Here is a 22359-nt window from a genome sequence, read left to right as displayed (position 1 = left end):
ATCAACCATACAAAGAAAATAAATAAAAGCATAAACTCAATTCAATAAATCTTTATTAAGCTCCCACGGGGTGCATGAATTTAGGATCTATAATTTACATAAGTAGAAAAGTGTTACTTTAGCCCCCTAAAAAAAACCACAACTTGTCTATATATTTCAAGTGAATCATTTAATGTGAGTGAGGCTCAGTTTGATATTACCATATTAACAGAAGAAAATGGGAAAGTAAAACATTCTCCCTGTTACCAGAAAAGAGTTTGATGCCAGGATAAACTAGCCTGTTGGTCTAACAATAGCTGATCAAAAAGGCTAGAGAATCTGGAAGTAAGAAAACAAATGTACTTGGAAGCACTGTCCTTTGAGGGCTCATTCCCCTGAGGGCAGCAAAATGCTGAAAGAATTAACTGGCTCAAAAACTATATTGAGAGTTTTTTAAAAAAAAGAGTTAGTCACAGCTTTGGGGGGAAAATTTGAGAATAGGTGACACTAAATGTGATTGGATTCATAATTCTAAAGTTTTGCTAGAGTTGTAACAGCACTCTGAGCTAACTGAAGGGACCACAGACTCGTGCTCCTTTGAATAGAGTGGTTTTAAACAACAGGCTCTCCAGTGCACCAACTGTATTTTCAAGTATAATTCTAGCATTTGTACCTAGTAATACGGAAGCAAAGCAGCAGGGAGAAAGTGTCAAGTATATAGGACATAAAAGGATTTGGCAGCCCTAGAATTCCCAGTTTGAGTCTTTTTCATCATGAAAATCACGGTCTGGCTTAGTCCAAGCTGATGCTAGAGGCAGTGTGATTGGTGGCTCATAAGAAGCAGGAGGCAACAGTGAAAGCAGGGAATCCTGGCTCTCTTCTTTCATCTGTTAAAGAAACTCAAAATAAGTCTGTTGGCACGTAAGTTCAATACATTAGTTTTGTTAGCAATAAATAACTTCCAAAGACATCATTAAAAGTGTTTAAAATTGTTTTCAGGTATTTTCACTAAAAATGCCATTGATTCTGGCCATCTGAAAAAAGGAAGAAGTGATAGCCAATATGCCGATTTTTATCAGAATTATTTTGTCTTTAAGTCATTTCTAGATAATATAGAAAGAAAAATATATCTTTAAATTAATCAAAATATAAACTGAGGAAATAGTAATGTATGATAATATTCCATTTGTTTTTATTCATTTTGTAGAATGAATGTATTTTAACAAGTCTGTAACTGAACTACCAAAAATGTTTTCTTGATTTTAGCTTTATTTTGTAAGAAAGTTATTAGACCTTGGTAACCAAACTGTCCCATTAAGCCAACAAAATAAAGTGACTTTATAATAGTATTTAAAAACATCATTCTAGACAACAGAAAAAAGATCAGCTTACCTGTTTGAAGAAAATATGAGACAATAAACTGCTTGCTGATGGCCTGAAAATTTTTTTAAATTATAAAAAAATGGAACCTCATATTAGAATGTAGATTTTTAGATGTAAAAATATATTAGAAATTAGGTTGAGAGCTATAAAATCCAACACTAAAAATTAAAGGAAAACTAATATATGTCAGGAAGCCTAATTCTTAGCTTCATCCTTGATTAATAAGAAGAATTACTTCTAAAGATACCCTTCAATTAGTCCATAATTCAACATTTACTGAGCACTTACCAATAATAAGGAGCTTATGCTAGGCATTAAGGGGCTAAAAAAAGATAAGACATACATCTTATTTCCAAAATACTAATGATAATGTATAGTTACCTATGATAATAATTTATATTATTATAATAGCAGCAACCAACATCTTTATACTATTAGAAATTTCTAAAATGTCTTAATATAAATGCAGTAATTAATGTTCAGAAAGACTATCTGATTTTTACAAGGATTTGGTTAGGAAATAAAACAGCTAAGACTGGAGCCAAGTTTTCTGACTTTGAATCCTGTATTCTTCCCATTTGCTCACTGCCTCTACCTGTTTTTAGCATTGATACTGTCTGGAATAGACTATAATTTTTTGATCAAAAGAATGATTAAAAATTTGAATTTGGTGGGAAGGGACTATCATAAAGCTTGTATAAAATATGAAACAAATATGTTTTATGTTAATTAGAAGAAGTAAACAATATTACCTTTTCTCAGGATCTTGTTGCAAACACTGCTGTATCAAGCTAAAGAAGGCAGGTGAAAAAGTTTTTGAGGATGGTGTTTGCAATCTGTCACTATTTACTGTGTGAGTTCCACTGGAGACAAGCACACTTTCTCCAATCCCGGAGTCTACACCTGATCGGGAATTCTTCATTCTGGATTCTGACTGAGGGAAAATACTGATATCCAATGGGCTATAAGGAGGACCTTTCAGTTTCTGTAACAGCATCTAAAAGAAAACTTTCCTTCAATCTTTTTCAGGCAAAATAGTAAAACATCAACAATAAAGGTCCTAAGAGTCTTACACCAATGATTTCAACAGATATTATCTAGAATATAAGGGATCATATGAAGGAAGGTAGTTCACGGATTTTAGTAGCATTTACCTGAGTCCTATGCATGTCCTGGAAAGGTACCTGCCCACTGGCCAATTCACATGCTGTAATCCCAACACTGTAAATATCTGACTTTACATTATATCCATGTAAATCCTGTAAATAATTAATTGGGAGTTCTTTAGTGTAAACAACTTTAAAAGTTACATACTTGTGCTTTTTTGATAAAGGATGGTTAACAATTGTGGGAAAACAAGAAATCAAGCTATACCTAATATATGGCACACATTTTAAAATTCCTAAGATAATAATTTTGACAAAAAAAGAAAAACGTCTTGCAGTAGCAGTCCATTCACCAATCCAAATATAAATTCACAATTGTCCTTTATAGTTAAGCTTATAAGACACTCGAGACGCACAGACAACCCAATGCAACGGCCACACCTGACCTGTCTCAGCAGTTCTGGACTCAGCCACGGCTGCACTGATGTGCTGAACTGTGGGAAATCATACACAGCCCTATGCCTCTGTCCGTGCTTAACCAAACTATGCAGATGGGACAGGCCAGAAAGGGTCACTAGGCCATCACCAGAAATGAGGATATGGCTGGCTTTAAAACTCCTAGAACAAAAAGAAACAATCCTAAATGCTAGGAAATTGGCCAATGAAGAAAGAATAAAAATCTGGTCAGAACAAATCCTTGTATCCTCTTGGAAATTAAATACTCTTTATAAAATAGCAGCACACTGCTCTGTATGTTTAGGAAATGTCCAGGAAATTAAGGAATCCTTCCAGCTGTTTAATGTAGCATCACAACAAGGAAATATATAACTGACAGCTACATGTTTGGAAGTGGTAATATTTTCTTCAAACTTGGAATGGAATCAAATGATTAATTTCACTCTTTTAGGATGCTATTGCAAAACACCAAAGAAATCTAAAAAAATCCTCAATATTTAAAGTATAAAATTAAATGCAGTATGATCCAAAAAAGGTTGCCTTTCATGGTATTAACACTATTTATAAAGATATGTCTCATATAAATACTTCCTTTGTCAAATAAATTATAAAAGAGCCTTGTTTTTTTCCAAATCACTGGACTTGGAAACACAGAGTTTCTAACAGACTAATAGAGTAGGATGACCAATAGTCTGGTAAAGTATAATAAAATCTTGAGTAATTACAATACAGTCTGTTATAAATTCTTAGTTATGTAGAATGCTGCTAAAAACACCAAATAGTAAGAATAAAAGCTTTAAGGAAATAGAAAAAAACAATAAAACAAGCTAATTTAACAGTAACTTAATTAAAAAGGACAACAAAGCTCCAAAGAACAACACTGTTTTTTAATATTCAGCCAATTTTGCATCTACAGTTTGATAACAAGAATTGATATTTAGTATGAAAATTTCAAGATGCTGCAAAATATTTAAGAAATCAAAGAAAGGTTTAGTTACAATTTGTACATGATATAACTATGACTTAAGGATGAAAAACAGATAAAGGAGCTATTTGCTTAAGGGGGGAAAAGCTAACTAGGGTCTCATTCCCTACAGCTTACATCCCTCATTAGACTGAGACATGGGCTGTGTGAGGGTAGGTGCTCCACGCCAGCACAGAGCGCAGCACCTGGCACAGAGAAGGTGGTCTGAACACTGGGCGAATGAACGAGAATGTGAACATCAACAGTAGCCACTGGCCCCTTCCTCAATTTTTATTTACAAGTTTCCTATTCCTCCTCCTGACACTCGACTGCTCCTTCCTTCCTAAAAGCTCCCTAAAAAATGTCTTCCACTAAAACTCTTTCATTTTGCAAAACACAAATAAGTAAATACCTGTGAATACAGCCATTTTGGTGTAGATAGTTCAACCCTCTCACAGCTCCAAAGAGAATATTTCTTATTAAAGTTTCACTCATTCCTTCAGGAAAGTAAGTCCTCAAGAGTTGACTTGCTGAACCTGAAAGAGACCCCTGAAATCTTTAAATGAACACTGAAAGTGATTTTGCTTCTAGCTATGTTTTAAATGTTTTTTTAACCATAAACACACACACACACACACACACACACACACACCTTTGTTACATTTAGAGTCTAACCATTTTCCTATGCTAGGGTCATTTTCCTTCAAGAATATTTAAAAAGACTTTTTTAATGATACTCTAGAGATCAGAAAAGAAAATTAACAATTTCAATATTACTAAAAAGATGCTGTGTGTATAGACATGTGTGTAAATACTTTTAAATCCACACACAATTCACAAAAGCTGTCATAAAAATCAAAGTTCTAGAACATTCAATTACTTATTCAACACACTTAATGAACACTACTTTGTGCTAGGTACTGTTTGAGCACCCAGGTACCCCATATGATAAATGCATATGTAATCCTGCCTTCAAAAAGCTCAAATCCAGTGAAGGAGCCAGGTACATACACAGATGTTTCTAATACAGTGAAAAAGTTGACCGTGTAGAGACACAGGGATGGGGATGATGTCCCCGAAGAGTAACAAAGCTCTCCACTGAGAGAAAGAGGAAGGAAACTGAAGGGAAGAGACAGCTGGTCAAAGGCCTGGGCTTCTTGGAGAAGCAGTGGTGGTTCGCTGATCATCAGACCTATTCTACTTTTTCTGAAGACTAAAATTCAGCACGACTCCGAAACAGAAATATATCATGAAATTTGGAATTGGGTTAGTCATAGATCTAAGATCCCATTCATCCTTATTATTAAAGAATCCAGGCAAAAGTATGAGTTGTTTTACCTAGAATGAGCTTTCTTACCATAGGCCATAAATGGAGAAATAGCCCAAAGCCAGCTGCCAACAGTGAAAACAGTCCAATAAGTTGTAATATTGGGGTGCCGGAAAAAGTGGGACAGAATCACAGCTTTCTAGGAGAGACACACAAGAGAGAAGACATCTGAAAATCTTTCTCTCCTTACGATGAAGGTAATAGCAGCAGTGGCAGCCAGTACTCAGTTAAAACTTCCTAGTACCAACCATGTGTTCTTAGTGCTGTAATCTCTTCAAACCTTACAACCCCTACACAGCGTGATAGTATGATTACCATGTTACAAAAGAGGACACTTGGAAATAAGTGAAAAAACTTGTCCAAGAGCTCATAATTAATAAAAGTGAAAGTGGGATTTGACCTTAGTTTGATTCTACAGGTCACACTCAGTGATGTTACATTCTTAGTATAGAAACATTTAAAAATACATACATATATGAAGATAAAAGTCATTGCTAACATGACATCACAGAGAAAACCACTATTCCAAGAACCATTTTATTATGCTCATGATTCAGTAGGTGGGAAGTTTGGACAGGGCCCAGAACCGATGGTTTGTCTTTGTTTCCCAATGTGTGCGGCCTTAGCTGGGTTGGCTCGAATGGATGGAGATGGCAGCAGGGACAGCTTGCGTGAGGTAGTATGCCTGGAGTTTTGATTCTCCTCCACATAGTGTCTGCTGGGACTGGAATGTCCAAGATGGCTCCTTCGCTCACATGGGCGATGTCTGGGCTGGCATGGTTGAAATGGCTGGGGTCTGGCCAGCACTGTTCTCTCTCCATGTGGCCTCTCCATGTGGAAATCCCAACTTCTCACAGGATGGCTGCAAGGTTCAAAGAGTAGGAATCCCAAGAAATCTGGGTGAAAGTTGTAAAGCTTTTTATGACTTGGCCTTAGAAGGCCCAGGCTGTCACTCCTGCCACATGACACCAAGTCCAGCTCATAACGAAGAAGAGGGGAATTAGACTTCACCTCCTGGTACACCACGAGGCATGGATCTTTCATGGAACTGACTTGAAGTCCAGGAACTCATCAAAATTGGGTTCAGGTGGATGAGGCTCCTTGATTGCAATTCTTGTTCACTTGAATAACTCAACTCTCATATTTTTCCTTGGGATGGAGGCTCTTGTTTCAGGGACATGTGAGCACCAACATGGTCCCAGCTGGTCTGGGGAATACTAGGGGACTGTGAGGTGGTTTTTTACCATAACAGAGGGACCGAGGGCCCACCGACCCACTCCTCACTCCTTCCGCAGCCTGCGGGTCTCCCGTAAACATTTTTTACTGTATCAAAATAAAATCCTTTCCCTCTTTATATCAAAAATGATTAGTGACAATGAAAATAGTATTATAACATTCCTGAAAGGCAATTCTGTTAAAATGTATCAAGTTAGAAGTGAATTTTACTTAACTGAATGGAAAGGAAACTGCTTCTGTCTCTCCCTTTCTCTGTATGACATGTGATTGGACTGACTGGGGATCCTGTACATCTTCGGACCAGCATTTCAAATATGATATTCATTTGAAGGAATGTATAGTAGTTACCAAAGTTTGAATATATTTGTTCTTTCAGGAACTGGCTTTCTATTGTTTTTTTCCAACTCTGTAACTGCATGTTTACTAGAAAATAGGAATCTGCTTTTCTCTAACAGAATGGTTAATTTGGAAGAAAAGTTTTTGCAGATGTTAACTCCTCAGATAGACAATATGCTAAATGTATTATTTTTTTCGTATTGTTACCTGTAAAGCTTTCAGGCGCTCTTCAGTGCAGTTTTCCAGATTTGTAATCTTTATAGTCACCAGTGTACCTGTAGGAGTGTGCCGTGCAAGATGGACAGAAGTCAAGTTGTCAAATCCTCTTCCTATAATCAGATGTAAAACTTGTGTTAGCAGCCAGAGAAGAAAAAAACTGGTAATTTGGACTTCATCAAAATAAAAAACTTCAGTTTTTCAAAAAAACACTGTTAATAGGCACTTAATAAACATTAGTTCCCCCATAATAAACATTGTCTAGTCAGCAGATTCTGCCACTTTTATCTTTAAAAAGACATTAATCTCAAAGTCATCCCTTCCTCCATAGTGTCAGCATCATTGCCTTAGTTCAAGTCCCATCCTCTTCCCTGGAGAGATGCAGTGACTTTCTCACTATGCCCTGCATTCCCAACCAAGCATGTGTCAACATTACTGAGGAACTACTTCAAAAGCATATGCCTGGCTTCCATTCACCAGAAATTTTGATTCAATAAGCCTGTAATGGGATATAGGAATTGTAATTTTTATAAAGAGTCAGGTGATGACTAATCTACTACATCTTCTAGAATGATGCCTAGAACTGCTAGCAGTTGTCCTAAATTCAGCATTTTATCAGTAGGAAGATACTACAGTGCAGCAGCTGAGAGCTTAGATCCTATGTCACAGAAAGGTTTGCTTTCAATTCTTGGAGTCTCAGTATTCTTACCTGCAAAATGGGAGCAAAAAAAGGGTAAAATGAAGAAAAGGGTAAAATAAAATGTTCAATACAATGCCTTATTTGGATGCTATTATTACCATCATCACTCTTCCACAATGTCTTTCTAGCACAGAGAGGAAAAGTCCCAAATTTCTGCCTTAAATCCTTTGAGTAATAAAATGGATAGATCATGGGGGCTGACACAGAGAGTCTAAACTTCTAAATACACCATGTGAAGCCTTTCACAATGTGTTCCAAACCTTTCGGATTTATCTCCTACCACTGCCTACTCTCCTCTTGTTCCCTCTTCTAGGCAGCTACGTGGTAGTCTCTTCCTAACCATCCTTCCTCAGTTATCTATTGGAGTAAATATTGGGTTGGTCAAAAAGTCTGTTTAGTTTTTTCCATAAAATAAAAGACACATTTTTATTTTCACCAATAACTTTATTGATTTGGATGTTTTGAGTATGTCAGCTATCTCCTGTGTAGTATAACACTGATTATTCTCAATTAATGTCTTGATTTGATGACTGTCAACCTCAGCTGGCCTACCCGACCGAAGAGCATTGTCCGGCAAGAAATCTCCAGCAAAAACTTTGCAAACCACCTCTGACACATTACATCAGTCACAGAACCTTCTCCATACACTGCACAAAGCTATTTTTGTATTTCAGTTGTATTTCTACCTTTCTGGAAATAATAAAGCATAATATGCCAAAAATGTTGCATATTTTCTTCCACCTTCAATATTAAAATGGCTACACAATTCACCAATTTTGATGTTTTTTCAAATGCATGCTGATATGACAGTTGTCACAAAACAATCTAACAAAATTGTTTCAAATGAACTTAAAGACAACTAAGAGCTACTAGAGCAATCTTACAGAAAAAACCAAATGAACTTTTTGGCCATATCATTATATTTTATCTTTTTTGAAGTGACACCATCTGAACCTCCTGTCTAATACTAGGGCATTTCCACTACTGCTATTTTAGAAAAGATCAGATCCTTATTCTCTCTTTGTCTCCTTGACCCTGGCATGAAGGGTCAATGACCTAAGCTTGTGCAGCCGGAGTATGGAGTGAGTGACATAAAGAAGCAGGGCAGTCGGAGCTGCTGCAGGATCCCAGGAGGCTGTAAGTACCTACTAGATACTACACGACCTGGGCTGCTCCTATGCCATGGTCCTGGCAATGGCTCTGGTCATGTAGCTTCTCTTGGCTTCTTCCAAGCCATTTATTTCTCCAGCCAATAATTCTGTGAGTTAGCAATATTGTTTTAAAATTTTCTCTTGTGCTTGTTAGCCAGGATTGTTTTCTGTTGTTTGTAACAAACACCCTGACTAGAACATTTAGCAAACTCTTCCTAATTCTTCAGGATCCAGCTCCTTTTTGCTCCATCTTCTCTGTTCCCATAACACTCAGCACACCTCTACTATAGAAGCCTCTGGTGAATAAAGTGGAGCCATCTTGTGTGTTCATCTTCCCAGAGAGAATGCTAACTCCTCAGGTGTTTTACATGGCTTTGTATCCCTTGCAGCTGTTTGTAGTGCTTAACAGATGTTTCTCAATATTCAGAGCAAATGTTTCACATGTTTAAGGTTGTCAATAATACCCATCCAAATTTAACAGAGATAGATTTCTACTACCAAAGGATTTTAGGTAAGTTTTTAAGCTTAAAAAACATAGTATGGTTAAAGGACTATGACTAAAAACATCTTTTTGTAATCAATTTCCTTTCTAACAATGAAGGATTATGTGAAACCCATGATTATTACCTATTTCCACTTGGAGTTCATAGTGAGAAATATTGGTGGAACAGATCACTTCACTGAGTCCAGTGGATGGAGGCAACCTGGAACGTGTTGGCTCATCAACCTGCGTTGTTGTAGAAAAGATGAAAACAAAATAGGTATACACCTTCTGGTCCCCCGATTTGGTACCCTGACCCATTATAAAATACAGATATTGTATTTTCAGACACACAAGTGCTCATTAGAAGGACACACAGAAAGGTGACTTAAAACACTATTTTAAGATCTAAAAAAAATTTATAATTGCTAATGATTGATGCCAGTTAGAAAGCTATCAGCCTACAAAGGAGGAGAAGGTGGGAAACACAGATTCACAGGTAGCAACGAATACTCTCCATCATAATTTCCAGTAAGCATTTTTAGGAGTTGTTAAGAAGGGTTATTAATTCTTCAAGGTAGGTAATGAATAAATATATCAAAGGGAGAGTCATGGGGACCTGTGCATAATGTCCTGTGCCTGTGCTGTTGCTTCAAGTGATCACAAGTTCTATCCATTGCTCAGACAGGCATATCCTCAGCTAGTGGACGTACTGGCAGTCCCAGAACAATGTCCATGCCCTAGTCCATTAAAATTGCCGAAGATGTTTTTCACAAGATGAAATGAATCAGAAGAGAGATCAGAAAGAAAAAAAACAAACAATCAGACCTCCTGAGTTAATGGCCATGAAGCAATATGGTGTGGCTCACAGGGTGCTCCAGAGCCAGAGTCCTGGCTTTGCACCGATCGCAGTGATAATGAAACGGGCACACAGGAGAAAGAGGAGACCACTGCCACTGGTGTCATATGACAGCCACGAGGTTCTCCCAAAGGACACCAATGCTCCAAAAGACTCTTAGGAACCTTACAGACACCAGCAGGTGGCTAGAATCTTATTACTGTCTCCAAGGCAAGGAGAAGGAAGAAGGGGGTTAGAAATTATATTACTACATGCCAGGAATTGTGTGAACTACTTTTTATATCCTTAATGCTACACGTTCCCTAACGTTTTAAGAGAGCAAAAAAAAATGTAATTATAAGCTCATGGCTAAAGATGAATAAAGGTGAATATTGTTAAAGAAATATGAAAGATTATAAAAGGAAATTCTACTATACAATTGGAAATAATCCCAATAAAAAAAAGAAAAAATCAAAATAAATCAATCCAATTTCTTTAGAATAGGTAGTCTTCAAATAAACTGAGATTTAAAGAACACATGTAAGAGACAGAAAGAAGAGCATATAATAATTTAAAAACTGTTTCAAGTGACAACCTATAAATCAGGCAGAGAGGCTACAGCACAAAATGACCTGGGCTTACAGTTCACTGGTTGAAAAAAATGGCATAAGGTTGATGGGTTGAAATAAGACGGACAATTGGTACTTTGCTTTCATCTTCTCCATTAAGGAAATAGTCTTCTTGAAGTTAGAACAGGCACATATATTGTGAAAAACTAGCTGAAGCCCAAAACAGGTTGTTTCAAATAGGTTCAAACCTCCAGGCCAAAGACAACTAAATCCAGGATATTAATTCTGCAGACATAGTAGAACTCAAGCAAGAAACCAGAATGGAAATAGTCAAAATGCTTACCCAATTTTCCAAATAAGGGAGAAAACTATAAAGGGGATAGCTTGCTGCATTTACCCAGTCAAGTATGATATCAAATTTCTAGATAAATGATTTATGAACACTTAAGAAAACAACATGATAATAATAAGAGGACAACATAGGTTTACTAAGAACAAATCATCCCAAACTAACCTCTCTTTTCTTTTTGATGTGATCACCAGTGAGAGAATTAGAAAGCAAAAAATGAAAGTCTTGAAGAGGTATCTTTATACCCATGTTCACAGCAGCATTATTCACAATAACTACAGTGTGGAAGCAACCCATGTTCATCCTTGGATGAATGCATAAGCAAAATATATATGGTGGAATATTACTCAGCCTTAAAAAGTAAGGAAATTCTGAAATATGCTACAACACCAATGAACCTTGAGAACATTATGCTAAGCGAAATAACTCACTTACAAAAAAACAAATACAGTGTGATTCCACTTATATATTAGGTACTAAGAGTTGTCAAGAACATACATACAGAGTTGCCAGGGGAACGGGAGGGAGAGGTAATGGGGACATACTGTTTAATGGGTAGAGCGTTTTCATTTTAAAAGATGGAAAGAGTTATGAGATGGAAGTGGTGATGGTTGCACATTATGAATGTATTTAATAGCACTGAACTGTACACATAAAATGCTTAAAATGGTAAATTTTAAGTTACATGTATTTTATAGCACATATAAAAAGGCAGTGCATGTGGAAGTTTCCTAAGTTCTAGGCTTCTTTCTTGGCAACATATACTACTCTCTGAACACTATCTTAATCTGAAGAGTAATTTTTTTTAAAGTTTATTTATTTACTTTTAGAGCGAGAAGAAGCGGGGGGAGAGAAACAATGACGTGTGAGAGAATCACCAATCAGTTACCTCACCCATGCCCACACGTAGGGACCTGGCCTGCAAACCATGCATATGCCCTGACTAGGAATCAAACTGGCCACCTTTCAGTTTGCTGGGAAACCACCAACTGAGCCACACTGGTCAGGGCAGAAGGGTAATACCTGAATGAAAACTAGGATTAGATACTATATCCCACTGTACAAAAGGGCAGATACCTGGAAGGCTTTAGAGAATTAGTGAGTAAAAAGAGAAATAACGAAAATGAAGACAACTGAAGACAGAATCAGGATAAATGTATAAACAAGATAAATGGGATTACCTTATTTTGTAAGAAATAAGCCATTTGCAAGGCAGGTTCCTTTTGTAGTGACAACTACAGTATAAAGTCAGGATTAAGGAGAGGAAAGAGAAGTATTTATTCCCAAGTATGTTTCTTTAAATATCATTTACATCAGACACTGCCCATGGGGAGACAACAATAAAACAGCCAGGATGCCTCTGGTGTATATGGCAAGCACTTTGAGATACTGCAGTCAGTGCCATTTTATACCCATGAGGCTGTATAAGACCTGTAGGAGCATAATGAAATAAAAGGTATAAGAGGAAAGGCTTCAGAGATGTAATAACGGAGCCAACTCTTTATGAATGAGGAGAAATTTTACGACAGTCAGGTAGAGCCACACCAGCTCTAGACATGCTCAGGGGAATGGCTAAAATCTCTCCAGATTTCTTGGGTATAACCAACTGTGCCCCCTCCACCCCTCACAAGTGTTGGTCTAGTAGGAACTTCCTACATGAAAAACTTCCTACATGAAAAAAAAAAAGTTTAGGCTTTACCCATAGGCTTTTGGAAACCAATGTAAACTTCAAAGTTGGAAAGTGATACAAGCAAGCCTGTATTGGTAACAATGCTGAATACTGGTCTGAGTGGTGAGAGGAGGTGGTATGTGTGTCTAGGAAACTAGAGGCAACGAGTCTACCTGCAGTAGTCCAGGTGACAGATGATAAGACCTGAGTATCACTGGTGATCAGGTGAAGGAAGGCACAGACTCAAGGGTATTTCAGATACAGATTTATAAGACTTGGTGTATAACTACATGTGGGAGCAGAGGAAGATGTCGTGTGAGAATAATTCCAGTTTCTACTTAGGATGACTTAGTAGATGGGTTTTCATTAGCCAAAGCAAGAAACACAAAGTGTTGGTGAAGTCTGAGAGAAGATTAAGGTTTTACTCAAACTGCATAATAATGCCTTTGAAAACCCTAATCTGAAGTATTCAGTAGATACCTCTGGTGCCCAAGAAAGAGCCAGTGTGGTAGGAAAAAATGCAAAAATCATCAGTTTTGTTTCATGCCAGGGTTCCCTCTTCACCTGAAGGAAAACCTGAGGCAGCTCCACGATAATCTGAAATTTGAGCAACTGAAGCCACAGGAATAGGTGAGACAGCTCAAGGAGAGATGGTTTGGGCAGAGGCCAATTACAGACCTCCGGAGAAAAGCAGGAGTAGAGGAAGGAGAAACAGTAAAAGACACTGTAAAGAAGAAGAGACAGAGGAGAACCGGGAGTGAATGGTATTACAGAAGGCAAAAGAGGAACATTAATTGTACTCAATCATTTTCTTACCAAGTTTTGATGGATACCAGTTTCAGACTGTTTTTCAGGTCTGAGTGATTCAACTTGTGTTCGTGAAGTGCAGAAGCAATTCTGGAAATACAAAAGTGACTTATATAAGTGAAAAATCAGCCACAAGACAAGTAGGACTGATGTGTGGATACACACAGGTCTGGTTACGGGAATGAGGGGCAGAAGGAAAGGGTAGCAGGCAGGGACCGGGAAATGAAGCCAGGGTTCATACCATGGAGGTACTCAGTATAGGAGACGACAGAGGAGCAGCTGCCATGTGCAGAGGACAAATTTCATCTGTTATCATTCTACTTGGTACTATCTCTGATCCTTGTCCTCTATCTGGAGATCATGGTATGATTCATTTTTATAGATCATGGTATGGAGATTCATTTTTATAGATGGTGTTGATATTTAACACTTCCATCATCTCTGCAGTTTTGTCCTGACTTTTAGCTAAAGATTATTCTGCTGTACCCATTATAATCATTTTTATTTTGATCCTCAGACTTTTTTTCCTTAAGTGTAAGAAACATTTTAATCCACATTAAACTACACACTGAGTATATCTGGAACCACTTTTGTTTCTTAAGGTGATAAACATTTTTAACTTCAACTCAAAGCAAATTAAGAGACTTAGTTCCATGATCATGATTTACATTTTCCTGCATTTTAACCCATGGTCCTATCATCACATAATGCCAATAAAGAAATGTGACACCTATATGTAATTTATCACATCATCAATTAGTGGGGTGCAGCTGACCTTATACTACTTAGAAAGACAGGACAAGTCAAAAGGAAAATACAAAGAAATTCTGTGAAAGAGATTTTCATAATAAATTATTTTCAAGCATCTCATGAACATTCATTTTTATATGCACATTAAAGTACTGACATCAAATGGGTCTTTATAAATCCACTTATTAATACTTTGTAGTCTGTTACTTATGAGTAATCAAAGTTCCTTTCTTTTAAAATATGCCAGAATTTCTCACTAATCAAATTAAACATTTTCTCACTTAGCCCGAATTATGGATTTTTTAAAAAAGATTTTATTTATTTATTTTTAGAAAGAGGGGAAGGGAAGGAGAAAGAGAGGGAGAAAAACATCAATGTGTGGTTGCCTCTCATGTGCCCCCTACTGGAACCATGGCCTGCAACCCAGGCATGTGGCCCTGACTGGGAATCAAACCGGCCACCCTTTGGTTCACAGGCCCACACTCAATCCACTAAACTACACCAGCCAGAACGAATTATGGATTATTTTAAGTCAGATTCCTACAGTTGGCATACCTAACAATCTTCTCACAATAATTTTATATAAATTTGATAAAAATTTACTGTTTTAAGTAAATTTTGCCCTTGAAGAACAGAAGCTAACAATGTCAAGATAGCTGTAGAATCATTTCCTTTGCAAATCTATTGATTTGCCTATGGTGAATAAACTTGACAATACCATTTTGGAAGATACTTATTACTGTTGCTAATATAGAAAATAACTATCAGTTAGGTCATTTATATATTATATTTTATATTTATGTATGTTTTTGCAGCATTTGCTCTCAAGTTTTCATAGTAATAAGTAACTCCATTGTGCAGAAAAGAGTGAATACAGCAGGCCTAAAACTGCTATCAGAAAAGGCCGGCTTGCAAGTCTGACCCTTAGTTAGTATCTAGGAATTTAAATTTGAGGCAAGTTCCCACCATTCCCTGATAAGAATGGCTCACAGTGCCTAAACTGTGCAAACAATATGATTTATTCTGAATGCCTGCTTTGTTTCTGGGAGTCTGGAATTAGTTACCTGCTAGCAGAAGGTATCTACACGACCAATCCCCAGTAAAAACCCTGAAAATGAGTCTCTAGTAGGCTTCCCTGGTAAGCAATATTTCACATGTGTTGTCATAACACTGTGGGAATAAAGCCCATCCTATGTGACTCCACTGAGAGAGGCTTCTTGGAAGTTTGTGCCTGGTTTCCTCCGAAATTCACTCCATGCACATTTTCCCTTTGTACCTTTGTATCCTTTTGCTGTAATAAATCTTAGCTGTGAGTATGCCTATATGCTAAGCTTTGCAAGTCCTCCTAGCAGATCACCAAACTCTGAAGGGATCTTGGGGGAGGTACCCCTCTGACACAGCTATCAAAATACATTTAAGCATGTAAAAAGAAACCTTCTTTCTAACAAATGCCCATCACTGCTTTAGATGGAAAAGAACTTAATTTAAGACATATTGGGCATATTTTTTAAAACTTAAACTGACCCAAATTTATTTCCAAAATAAGAATCGTGATCCATGTTTTCAGTTCATAGAAATATGGAAACCATTTTATAAACTGCCATAGTAAACTTACATTTTATTATCTTTATATAAAACTTTCACAGTGGAAGAAAGCTGCCCAGGTTACAAAACAAAATCACAAAATAGTCATATTTTGCTCTTAAAAAACATTTTTGTATACACACTGAACCAACTGAATGCTGTTCAATATAATAGCTTGTGAAAAATCCACACGTGAATATCTTAGGCAGTATAATGATATAAACCATCCAAAATATTTTTTAATGTAACTTATTTTTCATTATCATAACAGCCAAGTGAAAAGCAGTTAGCCCTATAGAGACCCTAAAAGGAAAATGTATTACTTATGTTGCTCCTTTAAAAACATCATTTCTTAACTATCAAACAGAGAGTAAAACTTAAATGGGAAAGAGTCCTTCATAAGTAAAAATATCAATTCTCAGATGCACAAATATCTCATTGAGGAAAAAAACATGAATATTTTGAGTCAAAGGATTCTAAATATTTCATCATTGCATAAAGAATATTATTCAAAGTGAAATTATTAATAAATTAAATGACTGTAAATAACACATTATCATATGTATTATTTTTCACAAAATCCCTAATTATGGAATAGATTAAAATATCCTTTTCCTGGCCCTGGCCAGGTAGCTCAGTTGGTTAGAGCTCATCTGGGTATGCCAAGGTTGGATGTTACATCCTTGGTCAGGGCACACACAAGAATCAATCAATGAATGCATAAATAAGTGGAACAACAAATCGATGTTTCTCTGACTTTCTAAAATCAATAAATGTAAAATAAAGGGTTTGCAGGAAGGAACAAGTATAAAGGACACATGGACAATAACAAGGGAGTGGTGGAAACGGGAGGGAGGTGGGGAGGGCTGGGGGGTGGGCTAGGATGAGGGTAAAAGGCAGAAAACTGTACTTGAACAACAATTAAATATATATATTTATATAAACATATAAATATAAATATATATATAATTTCCCCAAAATTCGGAAGCCCTTGTAACCATACAAGCCTCTGAATCGCAGGATCTTTATCAAATGCCCTTTTACATCTTAAGTAACCCTTTACAGCAAGGGTCAGACAACTATGGTTAAACTGACCCATAGACATATTCATCTACATATCACCTATGGTTGCTTTCACACTGAATAAAACAGAAGAGTAATTTAAGAGAGACCATATGGCACTCAAATACTATCTGGCTCTTTACAGAACAAGTTTGCTGATCCTTGCTTTGGAAAATGAGATAGCTATCTCATCTCAGTGTATTTTCCAGATATATAAAGCTCCTCCTTTAAAGTAGAAAACCTATACTTTAAACATAAAGTAAATGCATTCTGTATTTTCTATATAACTAATAATATCTTCTCCTAACTACTTAGTTGCCTCTTAGACTTGGCAAATGAAGGTGTTGATTGGCAGATATGAGTTTGAGCCTTAGCTCTAATTCTCTGCAATCTTGGGCCAAACTCAAAATAAGGATTATACCACATGCCCTGCCAATCACTCACAACTTTGAAGACTGAAAGAGATATAATGTATAAAAGTTTTCTGTAAACTACAAATCCTCACACAAACGTATCCATCACTTTTTAAAAGATCACTGCTTTAATATATAAGACATGATGAAAGTCCTAAAACTACTTAATCTAAAGTAGGTGCCAATATCTAAAGACATTAGACGTGGATCTACTATCAACAGAAAACAAGTTGGTATCTATACCTCATATTACACACTGATCCAAATGTTTCTTTTGTCTTGTTGAGTCAAGGGGCTTTAAATTTTTTTTTCCTTTAGTCAGATGGCAATTTGTAAAAGATCTTTTGAAAGATTTAAATAATAAATCATAGCTAACTGGATGAGAGTCATTTCCAAGTACAGCATGTATATGAGGAAAAGGGTATGGGTCAAAGGAACAGAATAATGAGTATATTAGAAAAGTATAGGAGAAACTCTTTTTTGAAGAAACGAAAGTCAATGAGAATTTAACTCATTTCTTAATAAGTTATTCAAATCAAAATAACATCTCAGAGTAAAGAATATCTCAGCAGAATATGCCTTTTGTTATGATTCTGCAATAACATCAAACTATTTCTGATGTCACAAAATTAGATCCATATTAACAAAAACTTACCAGAAGAGACATTGAATCGCTTTAGTTCACAGAAAGTGACAAAAATCCATCTGTTGCAGAGATTTTTGCTTTATCTTCAAGATGTAGAAATATCCTACTATAAAAAACAAAAGCAAAATAGTTTAGATTTATATAAAAGTTTCTTAAAGAACTAATTGCCATAAACCCACACAATATTTAGGCAGCTGTTCTTTGACACAAAGACTAGATGGAAACATTACTGGAAAGTGTCTCTGAAGAGTATTTTTGTTTACTGAACAATATTTGGGATCTGACATCACAACAGAAAGGCAGAGGAAAATTAAAGGTAGGTTCTGGATATTTTCAAAGCCTCAATATACCTACATCTCTCCTTCCCTATTTTTTCTGTACTTTTTAAAAGATACCTAAGCAAATGTGAAAATAATATGGAAATACAATGTTGGACCCACTTTTGATATAAATCATGCCCCAAGAAATCCACTTTTAAGTCCACTTATAAGAAGCTTCCAAAATTTCCTGATCAGATTAATTAACTTTTACATCATTTGGGTTCCCTGACTAGCAAATTTGGAAGAACCAGGATTAGTAAAAGACTAAGAATGAATAATACTTTCTTGTTGCCACACATTAAAAAATTTTTTTTCAGTTTTTATATGATAATAACATTTTTCGTAGGTTGAATATTTTTATCTTATTTTTAATTCTCAATTCTATTCTTGGAATTTACTGACAGATATGAAAATATGCAGATTATTATGCAAATTAGTCCTGTCAATTTTCACTAATAGAGTATTAAGCTCAATAGTTTATGAAGATTCTGCGGCAGATTCAGAGATTTAAAAGAGTGACTTTTTCAGATTCAAGAAGCTACAGAAACATCACCAAGTTTCCAGATCTTTCCTAATAGAAAGGGTAGTAATATTCTAAATTTGCTAGTGCCTGGTTGTTTCCTTATACCTAATAAATATCTATTCTTTCATATTTTATTGCTAAAGAAAGATGTGAATTTATTCAGGATGTTCACTACAAACCAAAGATGCAGGGAGGAAGAAGAACCTGAAAGTGTATGATTACTTTGTCATCTGTCATTCACTGTAACAATTTCAGGTGCTGGAAGTTGCTATGTTACAGAAGGAGGAATGCCCATCTTCCAGGGTAACTGAGATCAAATGAAATACTTCTGAAAATACTCATAACTACCCAACACTGTATCAATATAAGAGCTTGAGAGGGTGCTCTGAAAGGCACACTCAAGATATACCAGCACAAAATGGTACAGCTCATTTGGATAGCTAGTTGGCATTATTTTGATACCATGAAAATATTCACATGTTCTGACCCAGTAAAATTCTCACTTCTAGTAATCTATTCTAAGTAAATATGCAAATAAATGAAGAAACCACATATACATAGAAAGTCATTATACTGTTACGTGAAACAGCCAAGTATTCATTCCACAATTGTTTAATAAATGGCTACTATGGGTTGGGCACTGTCCTGGGCATTGGGGACACGCACTGGTGATAGGGCAGATAAAGCCCTGACCACTTCAACTTGTAACTTACCTTTCCACAAGCAGGAAGACATGAGATGTCAGGATGAACTGAATTTTCTGGTTATAAGATTTTGTTTCCTCCTTTTTCCACTTAATATCACTAGGTTCTTTCTTAACAGTAACAACAAAAACTTTAAGCTTTACTACCTTACTTACTTTTCAGGAAAACTGAGAAGAACTGTAAACAATCTATGAGAATTGTTAGTACTAAAGGGGTTGTCTCCACGGGTAGTTTAATCCTAGAGGTTTTTGCTTTAAATATGCCAGTCTATTGAGAGAATTTTACAAGACATTTTGAGGTCAAGGCAGCAGCTGCACCTAGTGACTGGCAGGGAGGTGTGTGTATGTGTGTGTGGTGGAGGGGGTGATGTGCTGTCATATTTTTCTGTACATGCTCTTTCACTAGGTATGAATATAAATGCTTTTTAATGACAGCGATACCTAAGGCAAGGGTTTGCTCTCACAAATATATAAAGAACTCACATGACTCCACTCTAGGAAGACAAACAACTCAATTAAAAAATGGGCAAAGGACTTGAACAGACTTCTCCAGGAGGGCATACAGAGGGTCCAGAGACATATGAAAGGATGCTGAGCATCACTAGCCATCAGAGAGATGCAAATTAAAACCAAAATGAGATACCACTTCACACCAGTCAAAATGGCCATCATAAACAAAGCAACAAACAAATGCCAGCAAGGTGGTGGAGAAAAGGGAACCCTAGTGCATTATTGGGGGGAATGCAGACTAGTGCAGCCACTGTGAAAAACAGGATGGCATTTCCTCAGAAAACTAAAAATGGAACTGCCTTTTGACCCAGAAATTCCACTGCTGGGACTATACCCTAAGAACTCCAAAACACCAATTCAAAAGAACCTGTGCACCCCAATGCTCATAGCAGCACAATTTACAACAGCCAAGTGCTGGAAGCAGCCTAAGTGACCATCAATAAATGAGTGGATCAAAAAAACTATGGTACATTTACACAATGGAGTGCCCTGCTTTAGAAAGAAAGCAGGAACTCCTACCCTTTGCCACAGCATGGATGGAACTGGAGAGCATTGTGCTAAGTGAAATAAGCCAGGTCGTGAAAGACAAATACCATATAATCTCACCTTTAACAGGAACCTAATCAACAAACAAAACAAACAAGCAAGCAAAATATAACTAGAGACATTGAAATTAAGAAAAAACTGCCAGTAACCAGAGGGGAGGAGGAGGGAGAGGAGATAATGGGGGGAAAAGAGGGAAGGGTTTTCAAGAACATGTTTAAAGGACACAGGGACAAAATCAAAGGGGGGTAGGATCAAGAGTGGGAAGTGGGGATGGCTGTGGTGGTGGGGAGTGATGGGGGAAATGGAAACAACTGTACTTGAACAACAATTTAAAAATGTGAAAAAAATAAATGCTTTCTAAAAATTCATATTACAGAAACCTAATTTCCTAAATGTACTCACAAGTACATCAATGTGGTCCCTTGCACTGGTATCCAAAAACCAGTAGGATAAAGCTTTATTAATTATTTAAATTTGTTCTATAATAAAACTGTAGTCCAAAGGTTTTAAACTGAAAGGCTGACACTTTCAGTAGCTGAGTCTTTTTTACAGAACTCGGGTTTTGAGTAAATTTTAGCATCCAACAGTCCACTGTTATAGTAAATGCAAAGAAAAAAACACAACTCTCTTTGCTAAGCTTTAAAATTACTGTAATTTTCAAAGTCATCTTGGGAACCCATAACACCTTAAAAACTATAGCGACGCACAATTTACTAGAATTTTCCAAACTTAGCATCGTGACTCACGCTTTCAAAAAACGTACACTGAACGCCTACTGTGTGCTCTGTGCTAGGTAGGCACTGTGTCACAACTCCTGATCAAGATTAGAGGAAAAGGGTACCTGACACGACAAACCCACGAGGGGAAAACGCAATTCTAAACTTAAATACTGAGGATAAAACGCAGCTTAGACATTTACTTTTGTAAAAAGTCCCTTCCTAGTCCTGCTTTTTCGGGGAAGGGAAGAGGGCCGGGCTTTGTAGAGAGCACTCGCAGAAGGTGGCACATGGAGCCGGGGTCAGAGGTATCTTCAGCCTGGAAACTCTGCCAGGCTCGTGAGCGCGGCCAAAGGTGAGAGACTGGGGGAGGCAGTGTTGCGGCCAGCTCGGACCCCACGCACCTGGCGCCCCCAACAGCAGCGGGCACCGCCCACGGGAGCCGCAGGTGCCTTCGCCACCGCGTCGCCAGGGGATCCGGGCCGAGCCAGGACTGTGCTGGAGGCAGGGGCCGCGCTCCCGACTCAGCGGCGAGTTAGCCTGGGGATTCCTGTGTCGTGCGCGGACCCAGCCGTCCTCCTTCCCGTCCCGGACTGGCCCCTACACTATCCCCACCCGGGCTGGCCTCCCCTCATTACCTTGGAGGCGATCACAGCCAGTGACTCTTCCTCAGGCGGCCAGCGGTGCGGGGCCTGGGCAGGCGTGAAAGCCGGGTCCGCTGAGGGGCGAGGAAGGCGCTCAAGGCCCGCTCCCAGCGCGGGCCGCGGGGCGCAGGAGGCCGGCGCGACCCGGACCGGGGCTGTGAGCCAGGAACTCTGCCCCAGTCCCCGGAGATCAGTCCAGACTGGATTCGCCCCACCCCGACTTGGGGTCGCGGCCCCGCCTCTCGCCTCAGGGCTACAGAGTTGGGGGCGTGGCCTTCGAGCTTGGGGGCGGGGAAAAGGCAAAACTACTACCCTGGAGCATGTGGGGGCAGGGTCGACGGGAAACTACAATTCCCAGCAAGACGAAGGCCGGTG

At 37.7% G+C, this 22359-nt stretch overlaps 1 protein-coding gene across 4 annotated transcripts; it reads right to left on the bottom strand.

The window, feature by feature from the left end:
* Positions 1-152: 152 nt before the first annotated feature.
* Positions 153-22068, bottom strand: STRADB (STE20 related adaptor beta). 4 transcript variants are annotated; one of them, XM_037167570.2, is made up of 13 exons: positions 21979-22068; positions 18032-18128; positions 13577-13657; positions 9482-9581; positions 6995-7116; positions 5246-5354; positions 4301-4424; positions 2915-3086; positions 2517-2621; positions 2115-2359; positions 1651-1684; positions 1372-1414; positions 718-866 (listed from the first exon to the last, which is right to left on the bottom strand). In XM_037167570.2, exons 2-13 carry the CDS (start codon positions 18041-18043, stop codon positions 811-813), a joined length of 1203 nt encoding a protein of 400 aa, XP_037023465.2. In that variant the 5' UTR covers positions 18044-18128; positions 21979-22068; the 3' UTR covers positions 718-810. The 4 variants fall into 4 exon arrangements, with proteins under 4 accessions (XP_037023463.2, XP_037023464.2, XP_037023465.2 ...); XM_037167568.2 differs by lacking the exon at positions 1651-1684 and having other exon boundaries at positions 153-866; XM_037167569.2 differs by lacking the exon at positions 1651-1684 and having other exon boundaries at positions 153-866; positions 18032-18125; positions 21979-22064.
* Between the last annotated feature and the right edge of the window lie 291 nt (positions 22069-22359).

Source organism: Artibeus jamaicensis, unplaced genomic scaffold (assembly GCF_021234435.1).
Source record: "Artibeus jamaicensis isolate MK-2021 breed Jamaican fruit bat unplaced genomic scaffold, CSHL_Jam_final contig_391, whole genome shotgun sequence".
Taxonomy (NCBI): Eukaryota; Metazoa; Chordata; class Mammalia; order Chiroptera; family Phyllostomidae; genus Artibeus; species Artibeus jamaicensis.
Note: the sequence above shows the minus strand (reverse complement) of the source record. Positions and strands in the feature narration are given on the sequence as shown.